Source organism: Cottoperca gobio, chromosome 12, assembly GCF_900634415.1.
Source record: "Cottoperca gobio chromosome 12, fCotGob3.1, whole genome shotgun sequence".
NCBI classification, from domain to species: Eukaryota; Metazoa; Chordata; class Actinopteri; order Perciformes; family Bovichtidae; genus Cottoperca; species Cottoperca gobio.
This window is the reverse complement of record NC_041366.1, coordinates 5,379,363-5,404,830: the sequence shown is the minus strand read 5'-3', so window position 1 is coordinate 5,404,830 and position 25,468 is coordinate 5,379,363. Positions and strand designations below refer to the sequence as shown.

Here is a 25,468-nt window from a genome sequence, read left to right as displayed (position 1 = left end):
CTCTGTGCTCCCCTTTATCGCTGCCATTTTTCCGTATCCTATTCTCTTCCGAAAATGGGTTACTCTGCCCCCAAGGGCCGAGCGGCACAGCCAGAGCGAGACAGTAAGGGTGACAGAAGACCACCACACACCAGAGACACACACACACACACACACACACACACACACACACACACAAACACACACACAGAGCCAGCAACGCTCACGTTGGCTGACTGATCATGTGGTATGCCACAGATGCTTGGCGGTTGGACCAGTGATGTCAGTGTCCGCTCATCGTGTCACTGTTTGCAGTTAATGATCTTCAGCAAATAAGGATCTCCGCCCCACTGCAGCGGCTTGGTTGTGGTTAAACTGTAGAAGCTGACAGCTTTATATTTAAATCATACTTGAGACCAACACACTGCAGCATTTCCTGTGTTTTCATATTCCACATTATTGTGATCATACTTTACACAGACGCATTTCTGGGTTTATTGTTCCTATTCTGAGAGACAAGAGTTATCTAACACAACATTTAGAACGTGAAGCCTTTGTAATCATAGACATTTAAAGTAGTTTGTTGGCATTCAAAGAACAAAGTTGGGGGCTGCTAGGGGAGCTTCAGCAAATTGTTTGGAAGAGTAGTGAAAATGCTTTAAAAAATCTAATTATTATTATTATTATTATTATTATTATTATTATTATTTTATTTCTTTTTTTATTGACACAAAGAGAGACAAACACACACACACACACACACACACACACACACACACACACACACACACACACACACACATACACACACACACACACACAATGTTGTTGAATGTTGTTAAACTAAACTGAAAAAATGCTTAGAATGGAAAACAGAAATATTGATTTTGATGGAATGATTAAAGATTTGGAATACAAATGTAATTATTAAGGAAATACATTCAGAAGGTTTTTCTTTACATTTGTCGTAGTATTGGTGTTGTTTAGCTGTTGACATTAAACCTTGAAAAGTGTAGCGCTTGTGGGAAATTTAAAGGCGACTAAAAACTGAAATATTAAATAAATAATACAGTACGAGTTTGTTTTTTAAATTACGTCCCTGGCTGTCTCGACACATGTTGAGTTTATGTTTCAGGGCTGTATTTTTACCTCTTCCAAGGAGGTTCTGCTTTCTGTTCTGTTTGTTGGTTTGTTGGTTTGTTTGTCAGCTGGATTACGGAAATATTACTGATAAGACTTTCACAAAACTTGATGGAAGGTTGCACCAAGGAAGAACCCCTAAAATGTTGGCTCGATCAGAATCTCTAGCTGCTTGCTGTATGTAATATATGATCTAATCTTTTAATCGTTTTCCTTCATCTTGTTGTTCTGCCTGCACCCGTGTTAAACTCTCTACAGTTGGTTATATAAAGTAGCTGCACACCTGCACAGCGCTGCTTTAGAGCATAACTTCCTCTAGCAGTAAACATGATGCAAATGAACACTCACAGTCTGAGCGCTTTCCCTCAGGAACTTGAGACCAACGGAAACATTCCCTAATGAGGTGAGATATGTTGCTGTCTGGAAGAATTTAATTGGGCTGTTGGCTCATCTGGAGAATTAATAACCCGACTCTCAAGGTGTTCACAGCGACACAGTTACGTTAGGCTCTTACTGGTGCCTTTTGTTCTTCTTATAGTTTTTACTGAACTCGTGACGTCAACAACTATGACCAAAGTTATCCACGGTATGTATAGTAGGTAATGCAATACAAATTCTTCTTCAGAGAAAATGTACTTAACAGAGTTTGTTTTATTCCAAAACACCTCTTCAGACTTCAGAGCACTTCCTGTTGAGATCCGCAGAATGACGCATATGCTTCTGAAAACTCAGCGAGGTCTGCTTCAGTTTAACCCGCGTTGTCCGATAACATCAGTAATACAAAGTTTGCAGACTCATATTGTTGCACTTTGCTGCTGCTTGATTGAACTCTTCCTGGTGTGTGAAAATACATTTGTTTTGTTTCTAGTGTTCATATCAATGTTTTTTCTGCTGGAAATTGTGAATACATTTTGATTATGCCAACATCTTTAAAGACTAAGGCTGGTAATAGTCTTTGTTTTCCTTATTGTTGACTAAACTTGTGAAAAGAAATCATACAAAGAACTGATGCTTCTAATGACTATTATCTGTGTATCCAAAGCCTTTTTAATGAGCCACACTGTTGCACTGGGTGACATGCTCCCTCATTACCATGAAAACACACACTGTAGTTTATATTGAGTTGATGTCACATACACTGTCATTACTTAAACAAAATGTTCTATTTGTGAGCAGTTTCTAAAGATTTACATAGTCAGTAGGAACCAATAAGCTTAGGCTTGAGTGCCAACATGTAGAATAAAACCAGACTTGTATCTATATACATATAGACATATACCCATCCTTTAATCTATAAGGGCAGACTTGGTACATTGATGCTGACCCTTAAAGCAGAAGAATGCACTCAGTCTTGGGTCGATCACTTCTGGCCCCGCTGCTTGTAAATCATTGATTAACTTTGCTGAGAAATGCTCCACCTTTGCCAGCTACACGTGTTGGCCAACAGCATATCACTTCCTCTCACACTGGCTGATGGTTTCAGTCTCTAGTTTCGTTCACTACATAAGAAATCACGGCTCAGCTGTCTTTGAACAACAAAGCCTGTTAGTTTCAGTAACTCCATCCCACTAGGAAGTAAGTCCCCACAGGACAACTTACTGAGGTCAAATTATATACACAATCATACACGCAAAAATCCTGAGAATTATCACTATATTTGCACCCATAAATGTCAGTTGCATTTTATTTTCCTTTTCAGTCTGTGTCTACTGTAGAGCTGATGAACCTTCCTCTTTTACAGGAACATTGGCGGCCGGCGAACACAGTTTACCTTTCCAGTTTCTCATTCCAGGTGAGTGTGGATTTAACCCTGATGACATGTTTTACCTCATTCCTCCATGTCAGGGGCACGCCTTCAATTCCTGTAATTAGTTTCTCATGGACCTGCTGCCTGAGGTCCAGATGACGTCAGGGAAAGGTGCGATAACATCTGATAACATAGGACTTTTTCTAGCATGTGTACTTGCAAAGTGCTCAGCCCTAAGCCCTTTGTTCCCCACATAAAGTGGACACATGCAGATCCTTGATAACAATGGTGCATGTGAAGGATCATTACATAGTTAATGTTAAAAAGATTTTGGAGCAACATGCCAACGTGATAATTCATCTTTATTCCACATGCCACTTGTTCACAAACTTACAATCATGCAAATAACTCAAAGATCAGCTAAACATACTTGGCACCTGTGGGGGCACACAGTGCAGTCAGTGTCTGTCTGGTATCTTACACTCTCTCAGGCGTGGGCTGGAGGGTTATTTTTAGTTCCCTCTCCTGTTGTGCAGTCACTGTTTAATTGGTCTTCATGCCCCCATGCTTTGCCCTCCCTTCCTCCCAGGCCCTCAGACTTGAGAGCATCAGCACAGGACATGTTAACTATCATGTAGTGATAAGTGACTCATTGGAGAGTCAAGTGTCTCCTACTGCCCCCTGCTGGTACAGCAGATATATATGCTCTCATAAATATCTTTAAAATGCAGTTGCAGCAAATTAAGTCTTTTGGTAGAATGAGCCAATCCGACTTTCAACACATGATTTAAAGAGGTGATGGTGAGGTTTTTTATCCTCTTTGACAGATGTTTATGAACAGTTATGAAAACAGGTTAGCATCAAAACACATAGAAAATGCATACAATGATAGAGAATCCTGGTGATGTGCTCGATTTCTTTAAAAAATCTAATGAAATGTACTAGTTCATTAAATACAAGCAAAAATGTCTTCTTGTAAAGGTTGCACTATTTTGGAATGACAAGACCGTTTCCTTGTATGCGAGAATAATAGCCATTAAGTTGAATTAGAGAAATGCTCAAAAAGGCCCAGTTGTAAGAAATTCCCTAAAGAAATCTGTATCTGTGGCTGATCAGGATTCACACCACTGATCCCTGAGCAACTTAAGAGCAATCAAATCTTTGCATTTGCAATGACAGTTATGGTTCAAAATTATTTTTAAAGGAAGTAAAAAGTGAATCATTTACACCACAAATACTCAAAAGGTGTTCTACGGCTTTCATTATACTCAACTATGACAGGTCGTCCAAATATCACAACATTGATGTTTCAGCTCCTAACTCCATGTCCGTGAGTGTCCTTGAACAAGACTCTGGATCCCTGTTTGCTACAGATGTGCAGGTCAGCAGCTGCACTGTAGCTCTGCCACCATCTGTGTATGAAAGTGTGCTTGGAGGAATGAGAGGAGTTGTAAAGTGCTTTACACTGTTCTTAGGATAAAGGTGCAAATTAGCATCTTCAGTCAAACTTCAATGAACTTTCAGGTGAGTATACAACAGTTATGCTGGAATGCCAACCTTCATGGAGGTTACAATCTTTGGTTTTTTTTCAAGCTGTTTCAGAGAGGTGTTCAACCTTATGGTCATTTTGTTTACTTGTATCGTGTTATGCTGAGAGATGTCTCTGATATTTAGTCTATAGAGGACGATACAGTTTCAACACCTCTCTAAAACAGTTGGAAATAAATATCAACATTATAACCTTCATTATGGAAGGACTTCAGTAATAAGGTGTACTTAATAAACAAGTAACTAAGAGTATATTGGTCGAAATGATAAAATAATCAATTAAGAATAAGCCAAAAACAATCAACATCCTCAAAATAATAGCAAATAGTTTGGTGGCTGCGTATTTTTGATCATCAGTTTGTTGAAGCAGTGATGTTGATAGATTTTAAATGTACTAAGTCTCCCGGGACCCGCAGCTGGGCATTTGAGTGGGTCCCCAATAAAATGAGTTTTAACTAATGAATTGGATAAATGGTCTACTTTTATTCTTAAATATTTCTTCTTCTTTTTTATATTTAATATTTCGCTGCCACTTAGTTTCAACTGACTTTTATTTACAGTAAAATCCGGTAAAGTAGTTATTTTGAGGAAAAGCTATAATAAAAAAGCAAAAAGAATGAAGTCAGAAAAGAGAGAAGATCAGTGGAAACGTCTTTAATGACGAAGGACATGGTGAGGTTCAGAAGGTAGTTCTTCCTGCTGATGCTCACAGGCTCACAAGTAGGGAGTTGGCAGAAGGAGGCTTGGGTATTTTTTAACAAAGCTGTACAGGAAAGGAAGAACAGACTTTCCTCTGACAAGCCCGGCTCATTTATCTAGAGTCAAGGCATCAGGTGGTGTCCTGGCCTGATCATTTCTCACTGAGGGAACAAAGAAATTCAAAGGCAGGAGGAAGGCGTAGGCTGAGATAAGCTGAGCACAAGGACACTTAGAGAGATAAATAGGGTGGGTGAAATGGTGGATGGCCTCATTCCAAAGGGACATGATACACAAGTTAAGGTAGAGAAGAGAGGACAAACAAAATAAATGGAAAGGTGATACACTTAAATAGAATACTATAACCTTTTACCCTTTGTAGATGAGCATGTAAGAATCCTTGTTTTCATACAAATAAACTGAATAACCAGTGAGCAGCTGATGATCAAATTCAAATCCCCAAATATCCTCCTATCTCACTGACGCCTTCTGAAATTAAACTGTCAACTGTGATACATTTCAAAACATCAACACTGAGCTGGGAGGAAGGTATTGGCTGCTATACCCAAAATCTAAATTAAGATATATATTTTTTTATTTAGGGGAACTAAATTTGTGGAATTTAAGCATTTTGAAAAAAGGTTACTTTGACTTTGTCTTAATTGTCAAGTAATTATTGATTTGTTGAAGACTGAAATGGTTTTTTTAGACGTCACATAACTGTTGTTTCAACTCATAATTAGGTCAATTCTAAATTAGGTTACCCGATAAATATTAAAATGTAGTCATTTAAATGCTGTTGAGAATACGTTAATGTATTGTAAACATCCAGAGAAGACTCTTCAGCCATGCTTGCAGCTCTGTGAGGCTGCGTTCAGGCACAGTGGTGCTTTGAGTTAAACGCTAACATCAGCATTCTTACATGTTGATGTTAAGCGGGTACTGTACAATGTTTACCATGTTCACCATCTTAGTTTAGTGTGTTAGCATGAACAACAAACAAATTTAAATCTGGACCTGGTGATGGCACTGACTGAAAAGTCCTGGGTCACCAAAGAGATTACAACTCATCCTGAGGGGAATATTAATGTCTTCAAATGTTATGGTAATCCATCCAAGAGTTCTCTATAAACAGATATCTGCATATGAAGACAGAATCTGTAGGCAACAGGACACATTTTTAGTATCGTTCTGGTTTCCGTTTGTAGTCCGATTAGTATTGACCAATCACGTTTGAGCGGTCTTTGGTTACATTAACATGAGTTTTCTTTTGACCTGCAAAGTGCCCATTAGGTTTCTATTTCCACAAATATCAGAGAGCTGCCTGTTGAAATGAAGATAGCAGCTTGAAGTACAACAGCCTTTCAAAGGGTCAGAGGAAGTTCTATGTCTATTTTGTCTGAGCTCAAAGGAAGTCACTTTCAGCAGCCACGAGCCACTCAGTCTGTTGCGTCTCCAGTGAAAGTCAGTCTGTTGCGTCTCCAGTGAAAGTCAGTCTGTCGCGTCTCCAGTGAAAGTCAGTCTGTCAGGTCTCCAGTGAAAGTCAGTCTGTCGCGTCTCCAGTGAAAGTCTGTCTGTTGCGTCTCCAGTGAAAGTCAGTCTGTGGCGTCTCCAGTGAAAGTCCGTCTGTCGCGTCTCCAGTGAAAGTCAGTCTGTTGCGTCTCCAGTGAAAGTCAGTCTGTCGCGTCTCCAGTGAAAGTCTGTCTGTTGCGTCTCCAGTGAAAGTCAGTCTGTCGCGTCTCCAGTGAAAGTCTGTCTGTTGCGTCTCCAGTGAAAGTCAGTCTGTGGCGTCTCCAGTGAAAGTCCGTCTGTCGCGTCTCCAGTGAAAGTCTGTCTGTTGCGTCTCCAGTGAAAGTCAGTCTGTTGCGTCTCCAGTGAAAGTCAGTCTGTTGCGTCTCCAGTGAAAGTCTGTCTGTTGCGTCTCCAGTGAAAGTCTGTCTGTTGCGTCTCCAGTGAAAGTCAGTCTGTTGCGTCTCCAGTGAAAGTCTGTCTGTTATGTCTCCAGTGAAAGTCTGTCTGTTGCGTCTCCAGTGAAAGTCAGTCTGTTGCGTCTCCAGTGAAAGTCAGTCTGTTGCGTCTCCAGTGAAAGTCAGTCTGTTGCGTCTCCAGTGAAAGTCAGTCTGTTGCGTCTCCAGTGAAAGTCAGTCTGTTGCGTCTCCAGTGAAAGTCAGTCTGTTATGTCTCCAGTGAAAGTCTGTCTGTTGCGTCTCCAGTGAAAGTCAGTCTGTTGCGTCTCCAGTGAAAGTCAGTCTGTTGCGTCTCCAGTGAAAGTCAGTCTGTTGCGTCTCCAGTGAAAGTCTGTCTGTTGCGTCTCCAGTGAAAGTCAGTCTGTTGCGTCTCCAGTGAAAGTCTGTCTGTTGCGTCTCCAGTGAAAGTCAGTCTGTTGCGTCTCCAGTAAAAGTCAGTCTGTTGCGTCTCCAGTGAAAGTCTGTCTGTTGCGTCTCCAGTGAAAGTCAGTCTGTCGCGTCTCCAGTGAAAGTCTGTCTGTTGCGTCTCCAGTGAAAGTCAGTCTGTTGCGTCTCCAGTGAAAGTCAGTCTGTTGCGTCTCCAGTGAAAGTCTGTCTGTTGCGTCTCCAGTGAAAGTCAGTCTGTTGCGTCTCCAGTAAAAGTCAGTCTGTTGCGTCTCCAGTGAAAGTCTGTCTGTTGCGTCTCCAGTGAAAGTCAGTCTGTCGCGTCTCCAGTGAAAGTCTGTCTGTTGCGTCTCCAGTGAAAGTCAGTCTGTTGCGTCTCCAGTGAAAGTCAGTCTGTTGCGTCTCCAGTGAAAGTCAGTCTGTTGCGTCTCCAGTGAAAGTCTGTCTGTTGCGTCTCCAGTGAAAGTCAGTCTGTTGCGTCTCCAGTGAAAGTCTGTCTGTTATGTCTCCAGTGAAAGTCTGTCTGTTGCGTCTCCAGTGAAAGTCTGTCTGTTGCGTCTCCAGTGAAAGTCAGTCTGTTGCGTCTCCAGTGAAAGTCTGTCTGTTGCGTCTCCAGTGAAAGTCAGTCTGTTGCGTCTCCAGTGAAAGTCTGTCTGTTATGTCTCCAGTGAAAGTCTGTCTGTTGCGTCTCCAGTGAAAGTCTGTGTGTTGCGTCTCCAGTGAAAGTCAGTCTGTCGCGTCTCCAGTGAAAGTCTGTCTGTTGCGTCTCCAGTGAAAGTCAGTCTGTCGCGTCTCCAGTGAAAGTCTGTCTGTTGCGTCTCCAGTGAAAGTCAGTCTGTGGCGTCTCCAGTGAAAGTCCGTCTGTCGCGTCTCCAGTGAAAGTCTGTCTGTTGCGTCTCCAGTGAAAGTCAGTCTGTTGCGTCTCCAGTGAAAGTCAGTCTGTTGCGTCTCCAGTGAAAGTCTGTCTGTTATGTCTCCAGTGAAAGTCTGTCTGTTGCGTCTCCAGTGAAAGTCTGTCTGTTGCGTCTCCAGTGAAAGTCAGTCTGTTGCGTCTCCAGTGAAAGTCTGTCTGTTATGTCTCCAGTGAAAGTCTGTCTGTTGCGTCTCCAGTGAAAGTCAGTCTGTTGCGTCTCCAGTGAAAGTCAGTCTGTTGCGTCTCCAGTGAAAGTCAGTCTGTTGCGTCTCCAGTGAAAGTCAGTCTGTTGCGTCTCCAGTGAAAGTCAGTCTGTTGCGTCTCCAGTGAAAGTCAGTCTGTTGCGTCTCCAGTGAAAGTCAGTCTGTTGCGTCTCCAGTGAAAGTCTGTCTGTTGCGTCTCCAGTGAAAGTCTGTCTGTTGCGTCTCCAGTGAAAGTCAGTCTGTTGCGTCTCCAGTAAAAGTCAGTCTGTTGCGTCTCCAGTGAAAGTCTGTCTGTTGCGTCTCCAGTGAAAGTCAGTCTGTCGCGTCTCCAGTGAAAGTCTGTCTGTTGCGTCTCCAGTGAAAGTCAGTCTGTTGCGTCTCCAGTGAAAGTCAGTCTGTTGCGTCTCCAGTGAAAGTCTGTCTGTTGCGTCTCCAGTGAAAGTCAGTCTGTTGCGTCTCCAGTAAAAGTCAGTCTGTTGCGTCTCCAGTGAAAGTCTGTCTGTTGCGTCTCCAGTGAAAGTCAGTCTGTCGCGTCTCCAGTGAAAGTCTGTCTGTTGCGTCTCCAGTGAAAGTCAGTCTGTTGCGTCTCCAGTGAAAGTCAGTCTGTTGCGTCTCCAGTGAAAGTCAGTCTGTTGCGTCTCCAGTGAAAGTCTGTCTGTTGCGTCTCCAGTGAAAGTCAGTCTGTTGCGTCTCCAGTGAAAGTCTGTCTGTTATGTCTCCAGTGAAAGTCTGTCTGTTGCGTCTCCAGTGAAAGTCTGTCTGTTGCGTCTCCAGTGAAAGTCAGTCTGTTGCGTCTCCAGTGAAAATCAGTCTGTTGCGTCTCCAGTGAAAGTCAGTCTGTTGCGTCTCCAGTGAAAGTCTGTCTGTTGCGTCTCCAGTGAAAGTCAGTCTGTTGCGTCTCCAGTGAAAGTCAGTCTGTTGCGTCTCCAGTAAAAGTCAGTCTGTCGTGTCTCCAGTGAAAGTCAGTCTGTTATGTCTCCAGTGAAAGTCTGTCTGTTGCGTCTCCAGTGAAAGTCTGTCTGTTGCGTCTCCAGTGAAAGTCAGTCTGTTGCGTCTCCAGTGAAAGTCAGTCTGTTGCGTCTCCAGTGAAAGTCAGTCTGTTGCGTCTCCACATCTCCTGGTTAATTATTATTGACAGCATTATTTTTTTTTAAATCTAACTCTGCTTAAATGTCCTTTCCTCATGCTCTTTCCCTCCCTCATTCATACTCTTCACTGCCTTTTCCTCGAGACACAAGGAAAATCAATGTCCTTTTCCATCCCAGATGAAAGAGTAGGAATCAGTCTGAAAGTCTCTTTGCATCTGACAGCTCTGATAGAGGCCTGCGTGGATAAGGACTCCGATTTCAGCTCTGTCCTTCCACTACTAGTAACAAAATAAAGAAAATCACTTCGGCCAATTGTGGCCTGATTTAATCTATCTTTTTCAGCCATTGCATTTTTTTAATGCTAATTGACAAAGCATCTGTTGCTAAACAAATTTAATTCTTGAATTCTTTCTCTATTTTTTCACTTCACAAATATACATTGCGAAATAATTATAATATTAATAATAATAACAAACTTTATTTGTATTGCACTTATCTAAACAAAGTGCTTTACAAAATAGAAATGTCCGACCAACGAGTATAAAACAATTTAAAACTGTTTAAAAGTTATATAACATTGAGCAAAAGAGCTACATATGGGAATAAATGACAGTAAGCAAAATAGTAAGTAAGTAAAGTAAGTAAAATAAAACAATATAAAATAGAATGCCTTTGTATATTCATAGGTTTTAAGATACAAAGTAAACTCAGGCTACAAACCCTGAAAGGATATTGTGGACCCTCTTGTCCACAGTCAGGGATAGTTATGACAGAGAGGAGTGGTAGTGTCACACACACGCTTTATTCTCACACAGGTAGGGTTTATACACAGGCACAGCTGACACAGGTCGCTCTCCTGTCGGTCGCTCTGCTGTCCGCTGCTCTCCAGGCTGCTCTGCGTCGTGGCTGCAGAAGCGTCTCCGTCTAGTCTCGAACCCAGCCTACTGCAAGAGAACAGAACCAGGCCATCACCATGCATTTATTATGTGACTGATTACCTGATTCCGTTCAGCTGTCTGGCCTCCAGCTGGGACACTCCTGTCTCTCCACAGCAGCCGGCGCCCTAACCACACCCCACTGCCACAGATATGTACTTGACATTTGACCTTGAATTCATTTTACTTATAATATAATTTATCTTAATAACATTGTTTTCACTATACTCATGCACATGCAAGGCTGTAACAATATGTGTCTATTATTTCATTCTAATAAGCGTTTTGTGTTTTTATTGGTTATCAAAGTTGCAATACGCCCTTTTCACATTTAAAATTAATTCCTTCTTTTACCTTTTGATTAATAAATCAAACATATGGGCTTTAGCAGTCCTTATTCCATCAGTCACGTCGTCCCAAAATATCAGTAAATGTCCTCAGTGTTAAAGTTATTTCTGTATTGTCTGTCCCTTCCTTTCAGTGGCTGTCCCGACTTCCTTTGAGGGACCCTTTGGGAAGATTCTCTACCGCGTGAGGGCGGTCATCGACACGCCCCGCTTCTCTAAGGACTACAAATCCCAGAGGCCCTTCTACCTACTAAACCTGCTCAACCTCAATGATGTGCCTGACATTGAAGTAAATGTTCACTGTACACATTTCCCCACTTTTTAATTATCTCTCGGCTCATTTTGTTCCTTTACAAACTTAAAGCTGCTTTTCTGTTCTTTGAAAAAGTTTTGGATTTAATCCAGGTACAGAAGGAGAAGAGGGGACTTTGAAACGCTGCAATGTATCTCTTTATTTGATCAGTGTTTGTCTTGGTCAAAGGCTTATTTGATTTTTATGGCAGAGCAGGATTTAATTAGTTATAGTCCTCCTTCATTACTTACTTCATCATTCACTGTCTTCCCGTTACCACTGTCAAGAGTTTCCTGATACTGTGGAACGTAGCAGGAAAAGATTATCAGCACAACATCAGCTGATGAGGCTTCGTAATTACTAACGCATAACAACAAACCTCTCCGCAGCATCCGAGTTACGCAGTGACCACTAAGAAGTTCAGCTACCTCCTGGTGAAGACGGGGACCCTGATGCTGAAAGCTCGCAGTGACCTAAGAGGTTACATCCCCGGGCAGGTCATCAAGTTAGCCGCTGAGATCCACAACAAGTCTGGGAAGGACACGGGATATGTGCTGGCCAGTCTCATACAGGTAGGTCTTTGAATGTAATTAGAAATGATTGTGTTTTTTTTACCAGCACACACACCACTTGCTACAGGGAGTCATCTTTGTAAATACGAATCAATATGATATTTTATGAATGAATACATATGGTATTTTCAGGTGTTGCGTACAGAACTACCAAAGCCCTGAAGGCAAGTGAGAGAAAAACAATCCTGGTGATCTATCTGAGTCTGATCCAAACTGTGTTTTTCTCTTGTGTTTATGACTTAAAAACAGGTGGAAAAAAGATTCCACTGTGAATCACTGTGAACACATTATAAGTTACTTTTTTTTCATCTGTGAAAACAGGTGAAAGGTTTTGTGAGTATAATTGTGTTTGTTGTTGTAATACTCATTTTGGCCACAAGAGGCTGAAGTGTAACACGATCCCAGGTTGTAAATACTGTAGGAATAAAAGCATTCATGTTCAGGTGGGTTTTATTTCCTCCATGCACTCCAATGTGTCTGCGTATGACTTTTACACATCAGAAAGTGACCTATAAGACCAAGCGGCCTGTGTTCGACCTGCGGACCATCGCGGAGGTGGAGGGGGCCGGAGTGAAAGCAGGAAAACACGCAGAGTGGAGAGAGCAGATCATCGTCCCTCCTCTTCCTCAGTCAGCACTGGCCGGCTGCAGCCTCATACACATTGACTATTTCATTCAGGTGAGTGTGTGTGTGTGTGTGTGTGTGTGTGTGTGTGTGTTTGTGTGTGTGTGTGTGTGTGTGTGTGTGTTGTGTGTGTGTGTGTGTATGTGTGTGTGTGTGTGTGTGTGTGTGTGTGTGTGTGTGTGTGTGTTTGTGTGTGTATGTGTTTGTGTGTGTGTGTGTGTGTGTTTGTGTGCGTGTGTGTGTGTGTGTGTGTGGGTGTTGTATACCAGAGCAGCTCTTAACAAGCTGATTCATAATGTCTTTGTTTACTGTATTCAATGCCTCTGGATTGAAACCAGTAAATTATTGACGACACAGTTTACAGTACAGTACAGTTTCTGTCTTAGTTTATTATTATAAGGATATTAAACTTATTATTTACTTGGATCAGTTGTTCAACAACCTTATTTCTTTTGCTTTTTTGCCAGCTTGCTAAAAAAAAGATTAAATAGTGAAATACGTAATTACATACAACATTTGTCTAACTGCAGAAGCAGGCAAAGAAATGTGCTATATTTTACAGTATCTCTTTTTTGGGTGTCAATATATTTCTTTCATTTTTGTTTTCTAACGCTATTAAACATGCAATAATATAATTAAAAATATACCATATCTATGAAACTGTAAAATTCAGCCTCAATCAACTGGAGCTGGCAAGGAATAGGAATGTTTCCTTTGTAATTTTACCTCTATATTGAATTGACTATACTTCTCTCACAGGTACTGGTTTGGATACATAGTATATTCAAAGGAGGAGCCTGGTCTTATTCTATATTTGTCTATTGTCCCCAAATCCTATTAAAATAGCAAAACTAATGATGCAGTTTTTAAAGAAACTACCCAGATTTAAAACAAAGGAACAGATCTGTTTTGACCACTTTTTACATTTACATCACATTACTGCTCATTTATCCAGAGCGACTTACAGGGAACTAACTCAAGGTTCAGTACCTTGCTCAGGGGCACATTGCCCTGGTATTCAACTCACAACCATCCATGGTGTTGAATTTAGAAGCTGTACCACTACGCCACTAGGCCATCACCACCCTACTTGGATTTAGTTTAGTTGTGTTTCCACTTTATGGTCACGTTAGTTTACAGTAGATGAGGTTCTCACAGCTCGGACAATCTTTTGGTAATATAAAGTGCAGTCCCTCTAAACTAGCTTAAAAATAAACTTTTACCTAAAATCAATACTGATAAATGCCCAGATTTTTAAAGAATAATGTAATGAAATATAAATATATTGCGATATACATTGAGACCTGTGCTCCCTTCATAAATCATGTTTGTGTTACAGGTGTCCCTAAAGTCTCCAGACGCAGTCGTCACTCTGCCTATCTACATTGGGAACATCGCTGTGAACTTTTCTCCGTCAAGGCAAACGCCCTCCGGTCCAGGTCACTGCGCTGCGAACATCGCACCCAGCGCGGCAGGCGTGACACCCAGTGCCCCGCCGGTGGAGGAAGAGGCAGAGGAGGGGCTGTGTGCAGGGGGCGTGGTCAGTGAGGAGATTCCCACCAAGAGTCACTCTCAGCAAGACTCCTCAGGTCAGCCGGTCACCATGTCCCCCAGCGCCTTCAGCCACGCACCCGGGGCAGCCCTGCCTCCCAGCCACAGACGGCCCGACGCCGCCGCTCCCCTGTTCTGTGTGTCCACCGGGGCCACCATACCTTTCTTCACCGAGGGAAACGCGACTCCTGTCCCCACTTCCTGCTCTCTCATCCTCCCCCCAGAGTACAGCAGCTGGGACTACCCTCATGGTTAGTTTACAAAAAGCCTTTCACTCATTCAGTTTGATATGATAGAAAATAGAGAAAAGCTGAACATCATTTTCTGCCATTTTGCATGAAAGATTATTTAAATGATAAATTGATAATCAAAATGTATTAATAGATTATTTTTCTGTTGATCGACTAATCGATAGGTCCAGTAATCGTTGCTGCTCTATTTAAATATCCTTTTTATGTTTTCACCACAGTCAATTCAAGTAATGAGAGGCTGGTGTACAATAATGTAATAGTGTTCTCATTGGTAAACCTTAATAAGACACTCACAAGTAACCTTACAAGTCCTGGCACAAGAAACATGTAAATAATTTCACACCAGAGCTGTGGCTACACCGTTTTATCACTTAATCAAACACCAAACCTGTTTGCATACTCACAAACCGTTCCATATTCTGTAAGGCAGCTTTCTACTTATGCAAAGGTCCTGACCATTATGTCACAAGCCCACATCCCTACCGGCCTGCGTAGGTTTTAGTAGGAGAGTCTATAAAAAAGAATGTTGTCTGTAACCAAACTAAATGACTTGTTCAACAATATATTCCATTAGTTTTGTTGTTAAATGCTAAATAGGCATTTTTCATGGAACGCATTGCGACATGTCACTTTCTGAAAATCACAGGTCTATATAATAAAATGATGTCATGGCTTAGTGGGGCTCTTGAATAGAACTGAGCCATCGTCAGAGCCCTGCTATAACAAGTCTAAATGTCTGTTAGGCCTATACTCTTTGTTTAATCGCCTTGTTAACTCATCATAAAAACACTTCATTCAAACTCGACAGAAACAAAATAGAACTTGTTTAACTCTGGTTTGGTCTGAATGAACCCTTAACTTCACTGAATTAGATGTGAAAATAATGCTCTCTCTCTCTCTCTGCCCGCTGAGCGATGGATCTCACTCGTTCTTCGGAAGCAGGCCATTACATTTGTAAAACAATGTATATACATATTTGTCCAATTGCCCAACCATATTATGAAGTGTTCAAAATGCACTGTCCAGTACAGTTGTATATTCCATTTTAAGAAAGAATATGGCCAGAAAGCCCCAGTAACATGTTTGAGCATTTCAAATAATCTGAAAATCCAATGATTTACAGAGATACTTTACTAGTTACTAGTGGAACAGAGGCTAGGAGAAGGTGCAGGACTTTAACTTTATTACTGACTTTCTTCTTCTTTTTTTTGCCTTTTGTGTGTTATAGAGCCTCCACCCACTTACGAGGAAAGCTGCAGTAGCGCCAACTCTAGTTTCAACAGTAGACAGTAGAGAAGAAGCAAGTGAGAAGCATCATGGCCACGCCCACCCACATCTGTCTGCAACTGCCTCTCCACAAACCAGGACAGAGACACGGCAGATTAAAGAGGACTGACTATAACTCCACCCCTGAACGCCCCAGAGATTCTTTCTTTTTCCTCAAATAAGTAAAAAAGGGATCATATTTTATATTGAATATAAGTTTTAATTTGACCTCATGTCCCATCAGGTAGTGTGAGACAGAACGGGTGAACATCACTGTGCCTAAAATAAGTAATTTAGATCATCATACAGCATTTAGAGTATTCAGTGATTGGACATGTTTCTTTCATGCGGTGGAGTCAAATCTGTTTTTGTTTTTTAATTAATTTTTTGCATCTGTGATGCCTTGAAAATAATTTCAGCCTACTGAAGGCTCGTGTTTGAAGACATCAAACGTTGGCCTTTTTTGTAGTCTTGTTCCAATTGTGCACTTGTAATTGTGGTCCACCGCTGTCCATTTGTGTCTCAGTTGTCCTCATCCGCAGCAGGGCAGAGCTGTCTTCATGCTGGAGATTAAAAAAAGAACTTATTGCCAGAGGATATGATTTATCTACTTTGACTAGTTAAAACCCCTGTGTGTGGGATTCTTCTGTAATTACAGCATCTTAAATCTTCTGATGGCTTAAGTTCTGTAGCAGCATGCATTGCTGTCTTCTACCTTTTATATATATATATATATATATATATATATAATACCATTAGAAGTTTCAAGTCAGGATTTTTTTTTTATCCTACACATTGGGGCTTTAAAGACAAATAGTGTCACAGCAACACTTCTCAGTTGTGTAACTTGAAAGACAGGTAGCATTAACAACTTTAAAATACTGTACTTTTACAAATAAATCAGGTCACACAAAAATATTTTTTATTGACATGACCAATTGACTTTTTTCTTTTTTTATGTTTGAATTTTTTTTTTCTTAACTAAATAATTTATGTTGAGAAAATGAAATTCAAAACATAGAACAGCATGTACACTAATCTGCTTTTGGAAAAATATATATATCATGTCTGTAGTGCCACCGTGTGTTGCCTCATATAACTGAGAGGTTTTGCTTTGACTACAGTTTTGTATTCAGAGGACAGTTTATCTGCAGATGAGGCTCATTTCTCCTGCAGCTGGATCTCACTGCAGTGCTGACGCAGTGTGTCTCTGCCCTCTTGTGGGCATCACTGGTATAGTTTATCTCAACTCATCCTGAACACAATCAGCCATGCAAACTGAAATACTTCACATAGTCCCTGCTTCTGTGATACACCATCTGAGGTTGGTGTGCTGTGTACATTTACATCTTATTTTCTTGCAACTGTTTGTTGAGCAGAAGAGACACGTTAAGGTTTGTGATGCAAGTGTCAGTTTAATCGTTTCAGTCTCAGTGTGAATGAGATTGTTTGTAGGTTTTTCTGTTTGTTGCCTTCACCTTCTTCTAGTGTTACTTTCATAAGATAAGAATCCTCTGAAAGTTCAGTCGGTGCAGATGATAAACATACACGTGCACAACACAGCACTTTTTTCACTTTGCAAAGAATGCAAATCTACTGTGTGTGTGTGTGTGTGTGTGTGTGTGTGTGTGTGTGTGTGTGTGTGTGTGTGTGTGTGTGTGTGTGTGTGTAATAGAATTAGTTTGGACAAGTTTACCTGAGGTCTGTTTTCACTTAAACTTAAAAATGTCCAATTGATTTGTGATTCAGCGCCTGTGTTAAAGTATCTGTTAGAGATGTTTTTCTTTGCCTGTGTACAAGGGCTGGGTGATAATTCAACATGTTTAACTGTCGGCGTAACCTCATGATATGATCCTATCATGCTATCACTCCACACATGTCTTTTCTCCAAATTCATCTGAGTAAGCTGTAATTAAAAACTAAAAAGATTAGTTAGAGGTTTTTGTTTTGCACATATGAAGAGTTTGATCTCATGTAATTCATAGCAGTGCAACACAATTCGCACATTTTATATCTGATTTTGCAGAAACTATCCTTATTTATATAATTATAATGACTTGAACCATATCAGCCACCTTCTGTGTTGTAAAAGCATCAGCAAGAATTTTCACTGTTCTGTGGGAAACTAATACAACTGAAAATCTTAAGCACAATTGCTGTTGTCCTGAATGTCCGTGTGACTATTGATATTTAATTTACCACATTTTAGTACAGTCTCCAAGTCCATTCTGTAAATTGAGCGGAAAAAAAACAGTGCTAATGTTGGCTCCTTACTGCAGATCACACATTTTCCGGAATTTGTATTTTATTTTCTGAGACACAGCAGCTCTGAGTTTTCCACAGAAAGACTGCTGAATTCTTGCTCTACATTATTGTGAATGCATGCCTTAAACAACCCAGAATTCCGCCACCTCTTACAGCAGCTTGTGATGGACTTTCTTCTTCTTCTTCTCTGTCGGGAGGACGTCAGGATGTGCTCGTGCACCTCTTCCTGTTTTGTCTCCCGTGGAGTGCATTCGATGTAAAGAAATGTAGCTTTTAAAATCAGTGAGGACCTGTTGAACTTGTATTCTTGTTTGAGCAAATACGTGCAATTCCTCTCATCTCCAAGAGCGCCACAGCAGCAAATCCCTGAAGTCATTTCACGCTGCCTTTATTGATCCTGATTCTGTCTAATTATTTGCCACCAAAAGGTACTATAGCTTTATGAGGCCCCACTTGTTCTGTGTTTTTGTGTTTCATTCTTTCCCCTCACATATTGATGAGTGGTGTCTGGTTTTGTATTTTTCTACTTGTTAAACTGTTTACAGGTGCACTATGCAGATACTAATAGTAGCACCTCAATCAGTAAATGTAATATTTCAACATGCAGTGCAGAATCAAAGTTGTACTGTACAGTATAACAATAAAAACTATATGAAGTGTTTTTTTGTTGTTTATGTTGAGTCAGCTTTGTGGTTCTGAAATGGGAACATGCTTTCAAAAACTAATTTTCCTTTTTTCTTTTAAGAATTTTACTTACTAGATACAAAAAGCCAAGACATTTATATCTATACATGTAAATATTGTACCTATTCAGGACTGGGATTTACCATAATCATTTTATATTGTTTTGTAGGTTTACATGATTTTCTTAAATCAAGAAAAAAGCAAGCGATAGGAACAACCAAGTAGCCTCACAAAAATGATGTTATAGTTATCTCTCTCATGTAATAACCAGCCAGTTTACAGTACAATTTTACAGTGAGAGTAGCCGAAAAGGTACGAATGACTTCGGCTCTCTCCGCCAATCATGTGATTCAAGTATCTAGTGAGCAATGGAAGATATAGCTTGCGCATGCGTAGCATCTCGAAAATGTTATTCGACTACACACATTATTCGGCTAATATAAGCTAAACATTGGTTGAAATGCAAAGTATAGGCAGTTGTACACACCCTGTTCTGCATCGACGATAATATTTGAGTTTCCGGAAGACTTTAATGAGACTTGAATCACTGTTTAGATGTTTTTAGTCGCACTTCGGTCCCAGTTGCTGAAAAACTCCACTACCCATCAGCCCTCTTGTTTATTGTCTAAAGTCGGACTAGCTAGCCTCATCCCGCTGCACTGACAAAGTAGCTGGATCACTGGCTGCTGCTGCTGTGCTACATTTGAGAAATTGCTCGTACTCCAGCAACAACTCTTGTCCGGGCTGTGAGTCGTCTGTAAATGCGGAACTACAGTCACTAGCCGCTGGAACTGTGGTGTTAGCCTGCGCCCAACAAGTTCACCATGATGTCTGTAAGTTGTGTTTTTGTAGTATGTCACATTTTTGCATTTGAAATATCTCTCCATGTTTAAGTGTGGCGTTGAGTCACTCAGCGTGTGGGACCATTTGATAAGAACTTTAGGGAGCAGACTATAATAAACCCAGAGAGGAACAAAATGGAAAGTTCAGTTGTTGACCCATATCAACATGTGTGTCCAGTTTGGAGAGTAGGGGAGTTAACACTACCAGTCGCATCTTGAAAATACCTGTCAACCTGTTAGGCTGGTTATTCTTTTCTTTTAAGTGTTCGGCAATATGACTGCAATCACTTATGTATGACACTTAACGCATATAAAAACCCTTAATAACTTATTTTGTTGTTTCTAACTAAAATGTTAATTTGCACACCGATGTTGTGAAACTATAACATGGTATGACCATAACACAATCCAATTCCATTGAAATATCAATATATTACAATATGGATATGTTGCCCAGCCCTACATTTAATACATTTAAATCACTAGTCCTTCACATTGTTGCCTGGCTTTTTACGAAGAGAACCATATTTTTATTATTTTAAAATGTATTTTTTCTTCCTGTCAGGCAACCATACATTTCAGTATGTGCGAGTCAATGAGCAGACCCCACATTAGCACACAGCCACATTGCTTTATTGCTTTATTTGATAAAAAATAAAGAGCAAAATATGATTTTCATCAGGCATATGTTATTTGTTTTCATTCAATCTGTCAGTTTTTTTAAGTGCACTTTTGATGACTTCATTCATCAATTATAATTCTTTTAATAAAACGTGTATAGCTCAAGCTAATTTCAAGACTGCTAAATCTTTGCTAGTTGGTTTGCATTCACTACTGACATCAATGGCAACCAACAACAGCTGCTTGGCAGATTGGAAAGGAAATCTCAAAAGTTATGGACTGTGCTTGGAAAATGTTCTGCATGAATGTAAAGTACATGTGGGCTAAAAGCATGCAAAAGAACAGACACAGTCCTTGGACTGTGAGTGTCTGCAGTAGAATCACCACTGTCACTGTTTGCTGTCTCAACAATCACCAGGTAAACAAATATCTGCTTTTCTCAAGCGGGAAAGATAAGCTCACATGATCACTATGATCACTATGCTCGCCCTCGGGTTGGATTATTGACTGAAGTTGTCTATATTTGACTTTGTCTGTGCTCTTTTCATTCTTCCTTAAATACTTCTGTCCTCTCTGTCACCGTTACAGTACTTTGGCACTGTTTGCATATTTGTTTGACCTTATGCTAAAAATAATTGGATTTAAGTGGAAGCAATAAAAACCAAAAATGATTCTGCAGAATAATTTAGCCCAAAATCCTAAATTGTACTATTATGTAAAGGAGAAAAAAGGAGCACATCCTCATATTGAGAATCTCAACCAGAGGATGTTTGTGTTGCACACTTGGACACAAAAGGGACTTCCAGGTGTGCATAAGTTTAAAATGAATTCCATTTACTTCTTTTCATTCTGGAAATACAGAAACACGAGCACATCGCTGCATATCGTCGGCTAGGTCTAATAAATAACGCATTCTATAAACATTCACGTGCACTCTTAAACTAGCATAAAATATCTAAATGTCCGCTTCACATATTAACTGCGAAACACACTCAGACTGACGATGTTCTGCACAAATATTAATGTAAATGTAATTTATACATCTCATTGTAACCATAACCTAACCTACTAAAATATTATAGTTGCTATTGCACATGGACATATATCAGGATATTACAAATAAATCAAATGCAATAAAACACAAAAGTGCTCATAACAAAATCACACAGTTCCCATTAACATTCCAGTGTATATTAATATGCTACATGGAACACACACACACACACACACACACACACACAGAGACACACACACACACACACACACACACACAGTACATTCCTCTGTCAGTCACACGTCTGCAGCATTAGGGCAGAACAGAGTGCTTTTGTGGGTAAATGCATCCTGTCATTGTGGGGCAAGTTCAGCTGAATAGATTTTTGTTCGGAACCTAAATTACATTTTTCTTTCTTTTTTTCAGTTTAAGGAATCTAAAACTAATATGTAGAACAGAGGGGGTTTTGAGTGTGGCATACAAAATGGAAAGTATAGAAATATTTCTGCATGCACACAGTATGAAATTCAAATTTATTTGACTGTTCTTTAACAATTGCCATTGTTTATTATCTGACTGTATTGTATAAGTTTTACTTTGAAATATTTGTTGAATTCGGATTGAATTTGTTTTGAATTGGACTTTTTATTATAATAAGGGTCTTTGTATGAAAAGTGCAAAAAGAGTAAAGCTTGTTTGGATCTATAATTCAAGAAATTCTGAGTCATTGCCGCAGAAAATAAGAGTAGAGTAGAGGACTGATCACATCTTGCTGGGAAAAAAGCTGAGGTCAGCGTGGTTGTAACACTTGGCCGTATTCATAAAGCTTCCGAGTTCAAAGAGTTGCTCCTAGTGACTACATTCTTATCAATATGTTTTCTAAGAATTGTCCCTTGCAGTTAAGACTTGGTAAATATAAAAGTTATTCACAAAGCATCTTAGCCCTTTAAGAGAGCTCCTCAGGTGACTGTTAGGAGGAGGACTTTTAGAAAGGCTTAAGAGTTTCTTACGCTGAGGAGAAAAAGGCCAGAAGACAAAGGAGCTCGAACACGGCCCCTGGTGCTGTAATATTATTATTTATGTTTCTCAGAATTGGAACCATGCTTTGAAACTTAATCACAACCTACTCCTTAAGATCATCAGTTACCAGTAAAGCGCACACAGACGTTTAGAGGTTTTAATATTTTTCTCACCTTCCTTTTTAGATGACTTTTGGGGTGTCGAGCAGCGTTACTCTGCTGTTTGACTTCTGGGATGTGCACGGGCCTGCAGGTAAGCTGCAGAGTGTCAGAGTGGATCTTCGCTCACTCCTGACACATCGCTCCTGGTAGTGGTTACGTCTCAGAACCAGTTTATCTGGGCGAAGTGTACTGTAACGTTTTGAGACAGTAAAAAAGGAATAGTTTGACATTTGACAACTACGCTCATTTGCTTTCTTACAGAGTTTAATGGGAAGATTGATACTAGCACGCAGTCCAGGAGGTCACGGCCCCCCGCAGAGAAATTATAGTATTATAGCGTACAGATATGATGAAGTGAATATCTTCCAAAATGTTGAACTATGACTTTAAGTACGTAGGCATTAAGTGAGAGATTTTGTGAGTCCAGCTGTGTGAGTGAATTGTGTGTGTTTGTGTCTCCAGGGATGGTGCTGTCAGTGTTGGTGGTCCTGCTGCTGACCCTCTTCTACGAGGTGCTCAAAGTGTGGAGGGTGTGGTTGGGGAGTAGCGTCAAGCTGGCCCAGCCTCAGTCTGCATACACCGCCCCTCCATCCTATCGCAGCGACAGCTCCTCCGCACTGGACAGCAGCCCCTCAGAATCCTCGCTGACCCCCATGGAGCCCCCACCTCCCGCTGCAGACACCAGAAACAGGTCAGGGTTAGGGTCATCATTTTGGACAGACATGGATGTAAACTGAAACCTGACTGGTTGGTTGGCAGCAAGGCGGTTTTGATTAATGTGCATTTAAAAAAAAGAAATCATGACTTTTTTTCTTTTATTGGTAGAAACGAGTCCTGCATGTGAAAGCAGTTGTGTGTGTGTGTATATATATAGATATATATCTATATCTATATCTATATATAGATATATAGATATAGATATAGATAGAGATTATAGAGATATAGAGATATATATATATATATATATATATATATATATATAGGTATAGAGATAGATAGATATATATATATATATTATATATATATTATACTCTCGCTATATCGCTATATCTCTCTATAGATATCGCTCTATATCTATTGCTTTCTCTATCCTCATTCTTCTCTATCTCATCTCTCTCTCTCTCTCTCTATCGCTCGCTCTCGCTCTCTCTTTCTCTCTCTCCTCTCTCCTCTCTCTCTCTCTTCTCTCTATCTCATTCTCTCTCTCTCTCTCTCTCTCGCCTCTCTCTCTATATTATTCTAGCGCTAGCTATATATTCTCGAGCGCGAGAGAGAGAGAGAGAGAGATATATGTGTTGTATATAATCTAGATAGACTAGATATCTCTATCTATATATATATATCTATATAGAGATATCTATCTATCTATACATATACATATATACCATGGTATATGTATATATATATGTGTGTATAGATAGATAGATATCTCTATCTATCTCTATATATATATATATATATATATATATATATATATATATATATATATATATATATATATATATATATATATATATATATATATATATATATATATATATATATATATATATATATATATATATATATCTCTCTCTCTAATCTAATTTTTTCTTTTTTTTCTTTCCTCTCTCTCTCCTCTGCAGGTGGTTGCTGCATACTATCCAGACAGTCCTCCACATGCTGCAGGTGTCTCTGGGCTACATGCTGATGCTGTGCGTCATGTCCTACAATACATGGATCTTCCTCGGGGTCATCGTGGGCTCCGTCCTCGGTTATTTCATCTCGTTCCCTCTGCTGGGTCAGAAATGATGGTATGGACAGTTCAGACAGAAGACGGATCTTTTTCGTTTCGTTTTTTTTCCTTGAGTTAAGAGAATCTTATGCTTTGGATACTAAATGGGAAACTAGTTGATTGAATTTCAGCTTGTTGCTCCGCTGCTCTGGGTACAGTTATTGTTTGTCAAAATGTTAACACTGGAAGGGGACAAGGGGAATTCCTGTTTTGCTGAAGGATGAGCTGCACATTACTAACACACACTACTCTCACTTAAAACTCATCTGCACACGCACACAATCCTTCTGACTGTCCGTCAGCAGCGTCACACTTCTGTCTCTCGTTGGTTTGTGACCTCAGGACTCAGTTGTTGATTTGAGAAGACTTAAAGTCACATTTAAAGTTGAAACATTTGTTTTTGTCCATACGGACAATGTGTATAATTTCATCCTTTTTGAGGTTGTTCTTTTGTGTTAAAGGGATATAACATTGTGTTTCTGAGGCATGCTGTTGCTTGTCTTCTCAAACAGCAAACATCTCAATCTCTCAATATTAGTCTCCATCAGAGGGAGTGCTGCTTGCTTAAACTCTTCTCTTTCTGTTTTTTATTTATCCTAAAATGCATTTGGGAGATGTACAACACAACTCAACTCCGAGAGGGGAAGTCACGCTTGTGTGGCATGTTACGGTTGTTCCTGGTCAACCTTGCACTCGCTACAAAACAATCCCCCGTATATGACACTACAAATGATAAAAAACATATCTTATCCGTTTGGATAAGGAGAGCTCTGACCATGTATGTCTGCAGTGTTTTTTGAGTGAGCAGACTCACTTTACAGTCAGAGGTTATAAAACCAGGCTCAGATTCAGGAACTAAATCATATGATTGCTGCTGGTAAACTTCTCTAATGTGTCATCTTGGCTCACGAGTCAGACGTTTGTCAGCGGACAGTGAAAGTCCATCATGTGGTTCTGTGGCAATCATTGACAAACCACGAGCAAGAAAAGAACCGTTTCTGACTTACATTTCAGAAGTGATTCCCTTCAAGTCTGCGCAGTATTTTAGTTTTACCACTGAATCCAGTAGAAACCTGTTCAGAAGGCTCGAGTTGGTTTACTGTTGAACATCAATCATTTTCTCTGTGATGCTTTTCTGTCACAAGACAAAAATAAAGTTGATGAAATATTTGTATTCATCCATATTTTTATATATGTATGTACAGTATATTTCAAGAAGAGAAAATCACTAAACATACACGTTGAGCTGCTCCCACCACACAGACAGGTTTCTGTAATAAATAAACAGGAGAGGGTGAATATACTATTTGAAGTAATGGGTCTTAGGGAAGCCAGCGAATTCAAAATGTGCCTTGGATACAGTGGCAGTAGGTGATTTCACAACAGGTCACTGACTCATAATTGAGGGTTCAAAGTTTCCCTTAATTTCCCTGTAAAGAAACTGTAACTGCAAAATTCATAAGAAGGTTCCCGGAAAGGAATGTCATTTGGTACTAATTCTAATAAAAAATGAAGATGTTAAATGATATGTTTGTTACCTAAAATGTTCATTCTGTCTGCATACTTTAATTCTACTTCTGGTACCTTCTGTGTACTCTATATAT

The 25,468-nt window shown here is 40.0% G+C and overlaps 2 protein-coding genes across 7 annotated transcripts in view; both read left to right on the top strand.

Annotated features, from left to right (window-relative positions):
• Window positions 1-16,242, top strand: part of arrdc1b (arrestin domain containing 1b) — a 34,982-nt gene extending 18,740 nt beyond the window's left edge. For 2 of the 6 annotated variants that reach the window (XM_029444442.1, XM_029444445.1), the window contains 8 exons: window positions 1,658-1,705; window positions 2,861-2,911; window positions 10,678-10,755; window positions 11,082-11,236; window positions 11,629-11,811; window positions 12,313-12,489; window positions 13,775-14,237; window positions 15,466-16,242. In XM_029444442.1, the coding sequence (XP_029300302.1) occupies window positions 1,658-1,705; window positions 2,861-2,911; window positions 10,678-10,755; window positions 11,082-11,236; window positions 11,629-11,811; window positions 12,313-12,489; window positions 13,775-14,237; window positions 15,466-15,530 (1,220 nt within the window). In that variant the 3' untranslated portion in view covers window positions 15,531-16,242. Of the gene's footprint in view, window positions 1-1,377; window positions 1,523-1,657; window positions 1,706-2,860; window positions 2,912-10,677; window positions 10,756-11,081; window positions 11,237-11,628; window positions 11,812-12,312; window positions 12,490-13,774; window positions 14,238-15,465 lie in introns of all 6 variants that reach the window. The other 4 variants (XM_029444444.1, XM_029444447.1, XM_029444446.1 and 1 more) reach the window with 3 other exon arrangements.
• Window positions 16,243-18,878: 2,636 nt separating this feature from the next.
• On the top strand, window positions 18,879-25,390 carry slc31a2 (solute carrier family 31 member 2). Its single transcript, XM_029444448.1, has 4 exons — window positions 18,879-19,285; window positions 22,115-22,181; window positions 22,553-22,781; window positions 23,716-25,390. The coding sequence occupies exons 1-4, from the start codon at window positions 19,277-19,279 to the stop codon at window positions 23,879-23,881; spliced, it is 471 nt and encodes a 156-aa protein (XP_029300308.1). The 5' UTR covers window positions 18,879-19,276; the 3' UTR covers window positions 23,882-25,390.
• Window positions 25,391-25,468: the final 78 nt, after the last annotated feature.

Bases quoted from the DNA above. Each gene is read 5' to 3' on its own strand.
- slc31a2 (XM_029444448.1), top strand. The intron at 22,182-22,552 runs GTAAGCTGCAGA...TTGTGTCTCCAG, and splicing joins GGATGTGCACGGGCCTGCAG to GGATGGTGCTGTCAGTGTTG. The intron at 22,782-23,715 runs GTCAGGGTTAGG...TCTCCTCTGCAG, and splicing joins GCTGCAGACACCAGAAACAG to GTGGTTGCTGCATACTATCC.